This window comes from Populus nigra, chromosome 18 (assembly GCF_951802175.1).
Source record: "Populus nigra chromosome 18, ddPopNigr1.1, whole genome shotgun sequence".
Taxonomy (NCBI): Eukaryota; Viridiplantae; Streptophyta; class Magnoliopsida; order Malpighiales; family Salicaceae; genus Populus; species Populus nigra.
The window spans coordinates 1193799-1208514 of NC_084869.1; the positions used below are offsets into that span (position 1 = coordinate 1193799).

At 33.1% G+C, this 14716-nt stretch overlaps 2 protein-coding genes and 1 long non-coding RNA gene across 5 annotated transcripts; all 3 read left to right on the forward strand.

Moving 5' to 3' along the window:
* Nucleotides 1-1260: 1260 nt before the first annotated feature.
* LOC133678642 (uncharacterized) lies at nt 1261-6537 on the forward strand. Of its 3 annotated transcripts, none has more exons than XM_062101041.1 (6): nt 1261-1557; nt 1946-2473; nt 3037-3231; nt 3885-3914; nt 4129-5238; nt 5832-6537. In XM_062101041.1, exons 2-6 carry the CDS (start codon nt 1994-1996, stop codon nt 6381-6383), a joined length of 2367 nt encoding a protein of 788 aa, XP_061957025.1. In that variant the 5' UTR covers nt 1261-1557; nt 1946-1993; the 3' UTR covers nt 6384-6537. The 3 variants fall into 3 exon arrangements, with proteins under 3 accessions (XP_061957025.1, XP_061957026.1, XP_061957027.1); XM_062101042.1 differs by having other exon boundaries at nt 1946-2440; XM_062101043.1 differs by having other exon boundaries at nt 2236-2473.
* Nucleotides 6538-9185: 2648 nt separating this feature from the next.
* Nucleotides 9186-10222, forward strand: LOC133677857 (uncharacterized). Its single transcript, XR_009835851.1, has 2 exons — nt 9186-9450; nt 9836-10222. It is a non-coding gene; the product is annotated as an uncharacterized LOC133677857 (long non-coding RNA).
* A 1620-nt stretch (nt 10223-11842) lies between these two features.
* LOC133677854 (putative F-box protein At3g24700) lies at nt 11843-13299 on the forward strand. Its single transcript, XM_062099991.1, has one exon. The coding sequence runs from the start codon at nt 11936-11938 to the stop codon at nt 13163-13165; it is 1230 nt and encodes a 409-aa protein (XP_061955975.1). The 5' UTR covers nt 11843-11935; the 3' UTR covers nt 13166-13299.
* Nucleotides 13300-14716: the final 1417 nt, after the last annotated feature.

Here is a 14716-nt window from a genome sequence, read left to right on the forward strand (position 1 = left end):
ATACACGTGTCGTACGGGCAGTGAATCACCACTGGCACTTTGGTTTTACCTAATATTCTGTTTGTCTGTCGTGTCTTTTTTTTTTTAAAAAAAAAACAAATAAAGACACACACTTGGTTTTGGTCCTTAATTTACTATCAAACTCCCAAACTCATCCTAATACATGAAATTTTATCAATTGGGTTCTGATTGTTTGAAATTCATCTATTGATCCGTCTGTCCATGGCCGTTAACATTCCATGTTGATGTGAATATTTTATACAGAAAATAGTTTTTTTAAAAGGAAACTTAATGGAAAATTATGAGAAAATCCATTCATTTATTATGAGAGGTCATAGATGGATTAAATTTATACATAAATTAAATATAAATATAAATAAATATAACATTTCAAAAAAACAAAAACTTGATATTTACAATGTGTTTGGAAGCTAAAAAGTTGGGAGTGAAAATGTAAGAATTGAAAGTAAAAGAGGGAGAAACCACATTCCATATATGTGCCTGATAAAATTATTGCTTAATTTTATTTATTTATTCCTACAATATTATTATTTTCTTATTTATTCTCATAATATTATTTTCTATACCATATATGGCATAAATATTTAAATAGTTCATATCTATTTTTTTTAATTAGAAAGCTAAACAATCCAAATTTTATTTAAAATTTAACATTCAGCTATGTAAAGCTCCAGTGATCATTATATTAATAGCTACAAGGCTCAAATCTAAAATTACAGGAAAAATAAATTTTTTTATTTCAAGTTTTTACCTCTAAACTACCTACTAAATAGTTATACATTATCTTTTTAAATACTTTATTAATGACTTAATGTGGCTGATAAATTTACTTTCTAGTGAGATTCAATCTCATAAAACATTTTTTTATTCTTTTCCCCCCTAAAATTATACTATCACTTCCACCAAAATTATGTCATGCACATTTCTTCAACTATTTTCTTGTTTTTTTTAATATTAATAATTAGTATAGTGGTTAAACTCATATCAATATAATTATAATGAGTTGATATGAGAAATTTAAAATTTAATTTGAATTAAAATAAAATATTAATTTTTTTAATAATTTAGTTTATCTAATCAAGTTTAATCATCGATTTTTTTTTAAGAATAAAACATCTTTTTTTTAACATATAAAAACTATTTTACCAGAATTCATTGCCTAACATCTAAACACAACGCGCCGTTATTAACGCGTGTAACAACCTCATAAAAACTATTTTATCAGAATTCATTGCAGTGTTTTTTCGTTTAACATATCTCATTTGTCTCTCTGAAACTTGCAAGGAGAATCCAATTCCTCTAGGAATTCAAGATTCTCAATCTAACTTACACTTTGATGCTTCCAACGAATCAAAATCTTTCTCTCTCTTTTGAGCTCACTTTCATGGCTGATTAAATCAATTCTCTTTTGAGGTAAATAGTAGAATCCATTCCTCTTACTGGGAAAAGCTTGTTGAGTGCAGTTTAGTAGCATGTGATTGGATCCACTGGATTGTTTCTCTTGATAGTGGACCAATCAGTGGAGCTTCTTAGCAGGTAATGGTGATTTGGACTATTGATTTTTTTATTTGTTTCTTTCAATTTTTTTATTTTTCTTTTCTCTGTTTGGTTTCTGAGAAAATACATAGAAAATGATAAAAAGACTGGAACTTTGATCAATTCTGCCTAATTCTAAAGTGGTTTTGCTTATGTTTCATTTTGAGTGACGAGAAAATGGGGGTAAAAATTTAGAAGTACTAAAGTCTCTTACTTTGTATCCAATGTTGGTTTGTTTCAGTAAAAGTTTCGGTTTTAATCGAAGCTGATTTGTTTCAGAAGCTTAAATTATGTTAATTAGTTCCATTTTTCATAGATTTTGAAGTAGCAAAAATAATATTTGATTGGTTTCCTGCTCTTTTTCCTTCTTTTTTTTTTTGTGGTTTAGGTTCATGCTGCCTTGCAATTTAGTTTATAGAATTTTAGTTCATATGTGATGCAATCAGTTGATGAGAACGAGAGCCAGAACAAGAAATTAAGGATTTTGAGATCATTAATTAACGATATGCCTTTGACTGATAACACCATCCCACAAAATGTTGAGGACAGTATTCTTTTTCCTATTGAAGAGATAGTGCAATCCCCGTTGCCTGGATATGAGGCGCCAACTTCGATAGGTTTCAGTGCTGATGATAGTTTACTTACTTACTTATTTAGTCCTGATCACACCTTGAGTAGGAAGGTTTTTGCTTTTGATCTCAAGAGTGGCAAGCAAGAATTGTTTTTTGGCCCCCCTGATGGTGGACTTGATGAGAGTAATATATCACCGGAAGAGAAGTTGCGAAGGGAGAGGTTAAGGCAGCGTGGGCTGGGAGTGACATGTTATGAATGGGTGAAGACAGGTTCGAAGAAGAAAGCAATTATGGTGCCACTGCCTGCAGGGGTTTGTTCCCTCGCCTCTTTTACTTATCACTTTGTATGATTTTCCAGTAATGATTTTTTAACAGTTAATGCCCTCTTTCTAATCATTTGCATTTTGGTTGTTGGAACCTTTTATTTTAGTACATTTTCTGTAAAGTACAATGAACATAGACTTTACAGTCCTTAAGGTTTGGACTTCGAAGGAATGAAGAAGTGTTCTGATTGGACTTAACTGTGCTAGCGGAACTGTATTTGGTCATTGCTCTGTGATCTTGAACTCAAATTTTCAAAGCGGAACTGTATTTGGACTTAACTGTGCTAGCGGAACTATATTTGTACATTTTGCTAGGTCTTCTCTGATCTTTTAGATTGCCTATTGCCAGAATTATCTCTTCTATTCCCTTGTGAGTCAGGGTAGTATAACAGTTCTAAATACAATCAAATGCAGTCCAGCCAGTTCAATTAACTTGGTGATTTTAGAACTAGGTATGATAGTATAGACTGCATATGGATCAAAAGTGATTATCAAATTTAACTAAAGTTTCAACTGTTGCAAGCAATGCTGCAAGTTAAAATTATTCAGCTGTGCTGATGATAGGACCTTTTCTATATGCACAGCTTTATTTACAGGAACTGCACTCTTCAAAACCAGAGCTCAAGCTTCCCAGCTCTGCATTGTCCCCTGTTATCGATCCACATGTCTCTCCTGATGGTACCATGCTTGCTTATATAAGGGACAGTGAGCTGCATGTTCTAAATTTATTGTACAACGAGTCCAAACAATTAACACATGGTGCTCAGGGATATACAGTGGTAAGTTTCCAATTATTTGTATTCATTGGAGGTCAGATAATTTTTTATTTTATCTGTGATTTGTGTTAGCCATTAGAGCTATAGATTCTGTCCAAGAGTAATATATGATTTTACGAGTTACCAATATCATTATGATCACATGTATCCATCAGTCTTTATTTACTGCGTCATTGATCTGTCTAAAATTAATCGATCAACTTCTCTTCAACTGCCTTAGTGATTAAAATTTGATATACACAGAGATTACAGAATAATTATCACTCAATGTATGCTTTGAATTTGAACTTCCAACCACGTGGGATCTGCTCATGCGTTTTCCCCTATCTACTGCTGTAACCACCACTATCATTGTTAATTAATTATTTTCTTTGCAATTTGGCCCATCAGATCTTTGGACAGAATAGAAATTGTTAGTTTTTCCAGCTTTGGTTTTCTTCTCTTCCTCTCTACAATAGAATTATTTTGACGGCTTTACATCATGCTCAAACTCAAAATAAGGCCACCACTATAAGCTAGAAACATTGAAAAATGTAAAAACAAAATAATAATATTTGGTTTTGGTAATTGAATTTTTTTTCATTTCATTTTTATTTGTTCTGCACCAGTCTTTTGATTTGAATATGACAGTGCTTTTGTTTTTTCTTGCTTTACAGACTCATGGCCTTGCTGAATATATAGCTCAGGTGAGAACTTCATCCTTACTCCTGTTTTTCCATCTCCACATATATGTTAACTTGAAACTGATGGTTTGCAAATACTTTTACTTTTCAGCAAAATTTAATTTACTTTTTTTCAGTTGCTAGGTTGATTTCATAATGTTACTAGATTCTGTGGTTTTTTTATTTTTTTAGTAAAATTAAACTTTTTACCGGAGGTTTTTTAATTTGTTGATTGCAGGAGGAGATGGACCGGAAGAATGGTTACTGGTGGTCACTTGACAGCAAATTCATTGCATTTACACAAGTTGATTCATCTGAGATACCTCTTTTTAGAATTATGCACCAAGGCAAAAGCTCTGTAGGTTCAGAAGCACAGGAAGATCATCCTTATCCCTTTGCTGGAGCTTCAAATGTCAAAGTTCGCCTTGGGGTAGTTTCTGTTCATGGTGATTCTATAACTTGGATGGATCTTCTATGTGGAGGAACAAAAGAATCAGATAATGAAGATGAATATTTGGCCCGAGTCAATTGGATGCATGGAAATGTTCTCATAGCTCAAGTTTTGAACAGGTCTCATTCAAAATTAAAACTTCTTAAGTTTGATATTAAGACGGGGAAAAAAGAGGTGTTATATGCAGAAGAACAACTCCCATGGATTAATTTACATGACTGCTTCACTCCTTTGGACAAAGGAATCACTAAATATTCTGGAGGATTCATTTGGGCGAGTGAAAAGTCAGGATTTAGGCATTTGTGTGTGCATGATGCCAATGGGACATGCTTAGGACCAATTACTGAAGGTGAATGGATGGTTGAGCAAATTGCCGGTGTAAATGAGGCTGCAGGGATCATATATTTTACTGCAACTCTAGATGGGCCTTTGGAATCACATCTTTACCGTGCTAAACTGTATCCAATTGGAAACAATCCCTTGCAGGCTCCGGTGAGATTAACAAACGGTAAAGGGAAACACTCGGTTGTCCTTGATCACCACTTGCAGAATTTTGTTGATATCCATGATTCCCTTGATTCTCCCCCAAGAGTTTCTCTCTGCTCCCTGTTTGATGGAAGAGAAATTATGCCTCTGTTTGAGCAGTCTTTTACCATTCCAAGATATAAAAGGCTGGAACTTGAGCCTCCAAAGATAGTTCAGATACAAGCAAATGACGGGACCATATTGTATGGGGCTTTATATGACCCTGACCCTACAAGATTTGGACCACCACCATACAAAACCATGATCAGTGTGTATGGAGGCCCCGGTGTACAGTATGTATGTGATTCTTGGATAGGTACAGCTGACATGAGAGCTCAATATCTTCGGAGCCAAGGCATCTTAGTGTGGAAGGTTAGTATTTTCAACTTAGACATCTTGACTGTATACGTAATTTGATTTTTATTTTACTGTTTTTAATTCCTAGTCTAGTCATACTAATGAGTATATTTGTTACCTTCTTCCCTAAAATTACATATATGGTTGAATTCTGCCATTTATGCCCACAGATTGCCTGTTCGGATCCCTGATCAAGTTTTTTCCCTATTTGTAACAATGCTGCTCATTCTGCTGAATGGAAGCTCACATTTTTGTGATTCATTTGTTTTAACATAGGTGCATACTTAGATGTTGAATTCATTCAGTCCTCAAAATTTTGGAGATGGAATGCTGTCAAATCTGAAATTGGTGGTTGTTTCAATGATCATGCACAGAAATCTAACGTGTGTCGAGCTTCAAAAAGACTGGGAATTGTCCTTTTACTAGTGTATATGCATGTTAATTTGGAGAGATCTCATAGTAATGACATTTTATAACTAGCTTATAGATTAGTTGCTCGATGGATAATGATGAAAATAGAAACCAGCCCATGCCTCGCATTAACATCTCACCTTTTTCTAAAGTGAAAGCTCGTTACCCTGAGCCCCTCTTTGTTTCTCCCTTGACAGTTGGATAATAGAGGAAGTGCTCGCCGTGGGCTAAAGTTTGAAGGTGCTCTGAAAGGAAATCCTGGCCGCTTTGATGCAGAGGATCAGCTTACAGGAGCAGAATGGCTCATTAAACAAGGATTGGCAAAAGCTGGCCACATTGGGTTGTGTGGATGGAGTTATGGTGGATATATGTCAGCTGTGATCTTGGCAAGGTTCCCTGATGTATTCTGTTGTGCTGTCTCTGGTGCACCTGTAACCTCCTGGGATGGATATGACACATTTTACACTGAGAAGTACATGGGATTGCCTTCTGATAATCCAAAGGGCTACGAGTACGGCTCTGTGATGCATCATGTGCACAAGTTAAAAGGGAGGTTGTTGCTGGTGCATGGCATGATTGATGAAAATGTGCATTTTAGACACACTGCAAGGCTTGTCAATGCACTCGTGGCAGCTGGAAAACCCTATGAACTATTAATTTTCCCTGATGAACGACACATGCCCCGTCAGCATAATGACCGAATTTACATGGAAGAGAGAATTTGGGAGTTCTTCCAGAGAAGTTTATGAAGTAATTTTTATTTATAGATTCATGTCGCTGTAGAAAAAATTCTGCATCTTTTTGCTTCGATATATATTTTTTTTTTCAAATCATAAAATCTGGGGTTCAGTCCCTTTGTAACAGCAACTTTCAATGCATAATGTCTGTACTGTGCGTTTCTTATTTTTGCTGTAAGCTTTGTGTCAAATTGATTAGCATTTTCATATTCAGCTGGGATCAAAGTCGTAGAATGCGATTTTCACTTTCGAGCTGTTTATGCTAAAATTTTGGCACATTTTTCTTTTTCTGAAGAGACATATTGCTTTTAAGTTCATAGTTGTAGAGCTATGATAAGGTTGCATTTGGGTTGGATATCACACCCGGGTAGCTTGAAGTCATTCAGCTCTTGGCTAATCCTTTCAAAACTGAATATGAGGTGCTGGACTTCTGGCTGTCAGACTGCAAATACAAATCCAAAGCTTTGTTAACCTGAATGATTATATCGAAAAATACTAAAATACTACACCATTTTACACATAGTTCCACGACTGCAAACACAAACCAGTGCCATGCATTATCATTTTTATGGTAGATCATGAGAACGTTAGCATGATAACAGTGATGAATAATGTTCGCAGAAGCATATTACATTCATAGTTTGTTGCAGTTGGTCCCATTATAAATAGGTGACATATTTTGTCATCAATTGAAGTCAACCGTCATCACCCCCACCTTCATATGCAAGATTTGTATGCTTCTTCATCCTCTGCACAGCTCCAGTTCCTTTCAGCACAATCTTCGCCATTTTCTTGTCTTGTTAGCTATTTCTTGCTAATCAATTGTCAAGGCATTTATAGCAAAAATTTCCCTGCCGCTAAAAAAAAACGAAAAACAATTATAGTTTGGATTTCCATCTCCCAAAATTTAATCAACCAGCAAATGAAATGATAGAAGCTGTTTTGTTCAGTATTACTATTAGAATCTTGGGAAAACTATAGAACCTCGAAAGAGATAGGACTGAAACGGGGTGTTAAGGATGAGCTTGAAAAACTAAGGAACACAGCTTCTGTTATCAAATCTATATATCTTGATGCAGCAAACAAAAAGCCAAGAGGTTAGCAGTTTATGATGCAGATGACTTGCCGGATGATTTAGTTATTGCAGCTGGTTAGACTATGGTTTGTGGAATCCTGCTACCAGACAGTTCAAGAAAGTGAAAGAGCCCAGTCAGTGTTTTGAGGTTGTCCTAATCCTGCACCCTATTAGCTGGTAATTTCTGTAGAGAACTTCTCTGGGAATTGAATTTAGAATTCCATACAATACTATGAATGGACTTTGGAAAGCCATTAGAGGGACGTAGATCCAGACCAAAGCTGTGGTTGTCATATTAATTAAGAAAATTTTACTTTTATCTTACCCTTTTGGCTCTAAGAGCATCTACCGCTTTATTAAATAGCTAAACTGATAAAATATTTTTTTTTGTAGTGTAAATATAATTTTTTTTTTATATACATTTTAATAGTAAAAATTATTTAGAAAAACCAATTATATTTTAATATAATTATATAACTAATTTAGTTATTTTTTATATAATACAATCATAATCTTATTAATACAAAAAAAAAAAAGATTGCAAACGAATACATGTCATTTCATTTAGTTTTAGCTTCTCTACATAAAAATATAGAAAAAGCTTTTCAAAACAAGAATAAATATTTTAGGTATTCATATAACTTAACCATTAAAATGATTAAAATAAAAAATAAAATAAAAAATAAAAATATAGTTTTTTTTATTTTGACTCTCTTTTTAACTGGTACGTTGAAGATGCTCTAGGAATTTATTTTTTACGTTGTAATGTTAAATATCTAAATTTATATATATTTATTAATTTTTTATTTGTATCTTTATTTTTTATTAATGATTTTTTTAATTTTTAAACATATATATATATATATATATACTTTTTAATTTAAAGTTATAATTTTTTATGTATAAATATACGTTGAGAATGCCTTGCATATATATTTTCTTACAAAAAAAAAATTTATAACCCACACAAGTCAAATAGCTAGTCTTTAACCTAGAGCGAGTAAAGCAGCGCCTTGGGTTCAAATTGCTATGCTTAAACCTTTTTCTACTGAATTATGGCACCGTTTGGGAACGCGGCTGCGGCCGCGTTCCCAAAAAATTTGAAAATTTTTTGTTTTTTTTTTTTGCTAAAATTTAATATAGTTTGTATGTTTTGGATCGTTTTTATGTGCTGATATCAAAAATGATTTTTAAAAAATAAAAAAACATCGTTGGCATGCATTTTGGCACGAAAAGTTATTTAAAAAGCACCCGCAACCACACTGTCAAACACGCTCTATGTTATGTTCAAAAACTTTATAATTAAATACATCTGTTCCAAAACACTCTTTCAATGATTAACAATTAAAATAACATACTCAAATATAACATGCAATAGACTTGAAGGACTAATTTGCACTTTTTACAAAAGAAATACCCAATTCTGCGAAAGTACATCCAGGGTCAGCAAAGCAAGGCTGCTTAATTTCTTGCAAGCATTTCCCACGCATCAAGTCTTCTAATATAAGTACATTTAATTTTTGATAAATCAAGTCTTCAATAAGAAATTGATTGATTAATCTTCAGGTCCACCTAGTAATTTATAAAGCTTCTATTCTGAATTTTTTTTTTCTGCTTTTAGAATATTTGTTATTTTTTACTAATTAAATCCCAGAAAGAAAAGAAGTCATCGTCCACCATGAGAAAAATAAAGGTTGTTTCATCATCCATGACTGGACGGTATTCTTTGTATAGAAAATCTCTCAATGGTCATCTGTTGAATGATCAGAAACACGGTTTCAAACTTCAAACAGGAAGCCAAGACTCATTATAAGTAAGAGGCACTAAAAGTTCATCCCTACACGACCACCAAACAATCTTGAGAGTGTAACGAAATGCTCAGGCTTCCTCGGATTGCTGCTTCAAGGGCTTTGCTTGTGGCTTACGTATTACTGTTATCAACAATAATATGTTCTTACTTTCTGTTTACAGAAGCAAGAATTTCTGGTTTCTCAGTTATTCAAGGTGCGAAAGTAATTAAAGTAATAATATGTTACTTCTCTCCTCTGATCTACTCGTATCCCTAGTTTCTTTTGATAATGAGGTAATAAACCTAGATTTTCCTTTTTCATCTTAGGCTTACTGTTAGTATAAATAAGATTGTTTAGTTTGTATTTCAGAAAACTATTTAAAAAGAAAAATCTAGTAATAAAACTTTGAATTATAATTTCTGTACAATGACACTAATCACACTAATCAGCGGAATTATGTGCTGCTTGTGCTTGTTTTCTTCATGTATTATTTTTATCTGCGTCAAATATCCCTAAGAGTTTTTCAGTTCTATGTACTGTGTTTTGGCTTCTCATTTTATTTCTAACATTTTCTCTATACCAATGGCATTAAATGACAGAAAATCTTCCAGTGCATCGGAGCGCAAGGGAAATACCTATTAGAATCTTTTCTCCCGCAAGAAGTCCACCAATCGGACAGCATGGATGAAGTACCAAGAGAAGAGAAGACGCAGCGGGACAGGTCTTGGATGAGGGTAACGCAGAAAAAAAAAACCCGGCCTGTATTCAATTAATTGTAACTCATGATGAATACATAGAATGTTTGTTGTAAGCAATAATATTGTATGAATTTCTGTCAGAAGGCCCTGGAAAATGAAGTCAAATCAGTTGCAAAGCTTTCCAACAATATTCATATTCTTAAACCTGTCCTGTCCTGAAGCAGAGAAGTATTTATGTGTTTGGTGTTTGAGTGTTTTCTTTAATGGTGATATTTTCTCAATCTAAAACCGCCATCCAAATTTCAGCAGCAAAACCCAACAACAGCAATTATATATAGAATGATCCAGCATGTTGAAGGACTTGTATCAGTGTAGATTTTTGTATTTGAACTAGCTGGTAAGGTTTCTTCTCTAGTTATTGAATCAGAGCCTCTAGTGGCAAACACTACAGATTCCTCTTCCAAATCTTCCCTTTCTCCTGCAATTCTCTCATTACACAATCTACTGGATCCAAACCCACTGTATGAAGAGTAGTTTCAGAAGGACCAGGCGCTCATCAGCTGGATTTTATCTTTCTCAAGTGAGGAAGTATTCCCATGCGTCGTTGGGTTTAAACACTTGGTATGTATGAAGTGAAGTATGGCATGCTTTAGCGGGGGCTTTCGGTTCAGTCTGAAGCTCTAAGTAGGTTCAGTTGCATCTGGCACTCAAGGAACCAACACTTCATATAAAACAATGAATTTCTTCAGGAGGCCAAGATGATAGTGGATTAGGTGGCCGCTCAGATGTTCCTCTTTCTCAAAAGCTGAATTTAATGCTAGCATATCCATGCTTCTACCTGCAAAATACCACCCCTTTGTAGCATAAATCCATATCAGCAAGGATAGTCTCCTTTCATGAATTTCAGGTTAGCTCGTTGCTCATGAGATTTTGATCAACAATCCTGTTCATTTCATACTTACAGTTGCTAATATGCAAGACAAGAAGGGCAAAATTCAAACAGCAACAAATATAGAACCCAATTTATCAAACTGATGGGTCAAAGAACAAGCAGATTTACACAACGGAGAGACTCTCCGGTGAGACAGCAATGACAAACTCTGAGGGCGGAGATGGGACCCACATGGATTAACAATATAGTTACTGTTGAGTATGTAAGAGAAATCTTATCTTGTAGCCTCTCAAGGATTATCAATAGCAAAAACATAAGAATCAACAACCAACAATATTTGAAATGCAAATTAAGAGATAAATTTATAAATTTAATTAAATAAAATTTATTTTCTAGAATAGAATATAGAAAGGAAAAGATAACACGATTAAATTAATTTTTAGTGAAAAAATTAAATGTTGATTGCACCATATATCAATGGTAAATTAATTTTTATTATTGGATCCAATTGTTATTTAGAAACTGTTTGAAAACGTGGTGCAAACCGTATTTTTAAAAGATTTAATTTTTTTTTGCTAAAAATAATTTTTTTTTGCATGTTTTGCATGCGTGGATCTTAAAAATAAATTTTAAAAAATAAAAAAATATCATTTTAATGCATTTCGTCACGAAAAACACTTTGAAAAGTAACCACAAATATATATATTTTTGAATGGTGAACTATATATATTTACCTAATTAAAACAAACATAATTTAATTAACTTATAAAAAGTATGAAGAAAATATAATTTTGTATTTTTGACTTTTAAGTTTGAATTAATTACATTTTCAACAGTATTATATTAAGTTTAGAGTTCTTATTATTATTTAACAATTGAGGTGGGGTTGATAAACAGGAGAGGAGAGTGAAATAACATTATCCAAAAAAAAATAAAAAATAGATCGGCAATATATTTAATATATATAAATCCTTTATTGAAACACTAAACTTATATATTGGCATCAATATCTTTTTCCTTTCAACCCTACCTAGTTTGCTCCTCCTCTCCATTAGTTGAACCCCTAAGCCGACTACTCTTCCTGTAAATTCATCAAGAAATCCATCCCCATGAGCGGAGGAAATAAGGTTGATGGCTCTGTTCCCATCCTCCCCGAAGAGATTATCACCGAAATTCTTACGAGACTACCTGTCAAATCCCTACTCCGTTTCAAATTAGTGTCAAAAGACTGGTATTCTCTCATCACAAACCCTGAGTTTATCGCCGCCCACCTCCACAAATATTCCACCCAAAAATCCTCTATCTTATTACGAGGATTCCGTTGGCCGGAACATTCCAGTACCCTATCATGGCTCCACCGCAAAGATACCACAACTTTCCATTCTCTACACATACCACAATCCCTGATGTATAATCATACCTTCATGAGAAATTATTTCTTAAACCCGCAAATATCTCCTAACCTTTCTTTTATTCTGATAGGTTCTAGTGGTGGTTTGCTCTGCATCAAGCTTTGTGACTACCATGGAATAGAATATGTTTTGTGGAACCCTGCTACCAGAAAGTTCAAATACGTGAAACATCCTCAGCAGGATTTCCAACTTTTAATGGATGGGTTCGGGCATAATGGTAAGATGAACGATTACATGTTGGTGAAAATTGGACGGCTCTTTCACTCACCGAATTTCGATGCTGTTGATGATGATCAACTGTATGAGAAGGAAGAACGCGATTTTGTTCTTCGAGCTCTGGTGTACTCTTGGAGAACAGATTCTTGGAGACTAGTATATGATTGTAGGATCCTAGCTGATGATTTTTGTTCACGTGGTCAAGCAGTGTCTCTGAAGGGTGAGTTCTATTGGCACCTGGATGGTTTACGGGACATTATCCTTGCATTTGATACGGCTAAGTATGTGTTTAGATGGATTAATTTTCCCCCCTGGAACCAGTCGACTCTGGTAGAGGTGAGGCTGGTTTCAGGTGGGATTAAGGACTCGCTTGCTTGCTGTGTGTTTCCCTACGATGGCTCCACGTCCATAACAATGGATATTTGGGTCGTAGATGAGAGTGGATCAGGCGTTGGCAATGAAGAGAGCTGGACAAAATTCTTAAGCATACCATTTTTAGGAACTCTACATCAAGTATTTACGTGGGGAGATAAGGTGATCGTCAACGGAAAAAGGGATGGCCACATCTTGATTTATGATCCGATTAGTCATGAGATAATTTATGATTTTCTTAATCCCTATTTCAGTTCCTATCATCTGGATGGTTATGTGGAAAGTCTAGTCTCAGTTCATGGACCAAACAATCTTGAAGCAGAGCATGCTCCTGTTTGAAGTGAAGACAAGACATATCTAGAATGAAAAAGCTCAGCTCTCATTCGTTGGAATGTTTACAAGAGCTCGATCCGGAGAAAACTCTGTTTCTCTCTTAGTAATATCATAAATAAAAAAAGTTTCATTTGATTTTTCTCCAAATAATTAATATCCTTGTATTTAATGATATAACTATGCTATTGTTTTTGTTGCAAAATGTTAAAGTGTGAAATTGAAAAAAAAATCATTAAATATGAATTTATGATCTGAGTTATTAGACTGGAAACACCATATCTGAAAAACTCAACCAATCAAATGTTGAAGTATGAAATTGAAAAAAAAATTAATTATACAAAATGATTAAAAAAATAATAATTAAAAAATAAAAATAAAAAATAAATTAGAAAAGACCTACTATAGTTGCTTATTTTTTAATTGACAAGGATGAAATTAAAAAGAAAAATCAATTTAACAAAAAAAAATAACAAAAAAAGTAAGAATCAAATTGAAAAATAATAAATCATAAATTAGGATGAAGACTGAAATTGAAAATAAATAATAATTCTATAAAAAAACAGAAAAAATTAAAAATTAAAAGAATAATAACCAAATTTAAAAAAAGTAATATATAAAAAAATAGGAGTGAATGATGAAATCAAAAATAAATAAATAATTTTTATCAAAAAAATTAAAAATTAAAAAAAATTAAGACATAAATTAAAATATCAATAACTAAAAGGATAATTTTATATTTTTAAATATTCAATGTGAATTTCAAGAAAACCTATTTCATCGATGAGATATTTGTGAAGTAAGTTCTTGAATAAAATCACTTCTTTCATATATTTTGCAGATAATAGAAATTTAAGTAACCAGCAGCAACAACAAATTAAATTGTTTTTTTTTTTGAAATTTATGTTTGGTAGTGATATTTTATTTTTATATTTTTTTAATTGATTGTGAGACATGATAAAATATAAAAAAAATTATTTTATTTTTAATATATATTTCCTCAGAAAATACAAATCCTTAGCGAAAACAAGTCAAATTGGTAAATGTATAAAGCTCTGGAAAAACTATGCTCAAATGAATACATAGTCAATGAAATACAGCAAGTTATTTCAATGGCTTTTCCAGACTCTTAGGTGAATTTATATAGCAAAATAATTATATTATTTTTTTATGTGAAACATTTTCCCCATTCTGAATCCTTCTAAAATCCCTTTCCCAAAAAGGAATGGCTAGCTCGATCTTATATTCATCTTTGTTCTTAGGTGTCCATGTTCTTTAACCTCTTGATCCAGCCAAGAAAATTCTCTCTACCAAACTCAACAATTAAAGATGGAACACGCCACCAACCGATTCTTCTGGGGGCAAAAAAAAGAGTTTTAAAGACTAACATTCAACCTCTTGATTGATATTTGCACTTAATATGTTAAAGCACAAAACTATGATGGGAGAAAGATTTAAGAAATTAATTAAAAAAACAATAAGAAGAAAAAAAATTTACTGATTATAACATATTTGGTCTTCAAACTTTTGATTACTATATATTTTGTTTTGAATATTTTT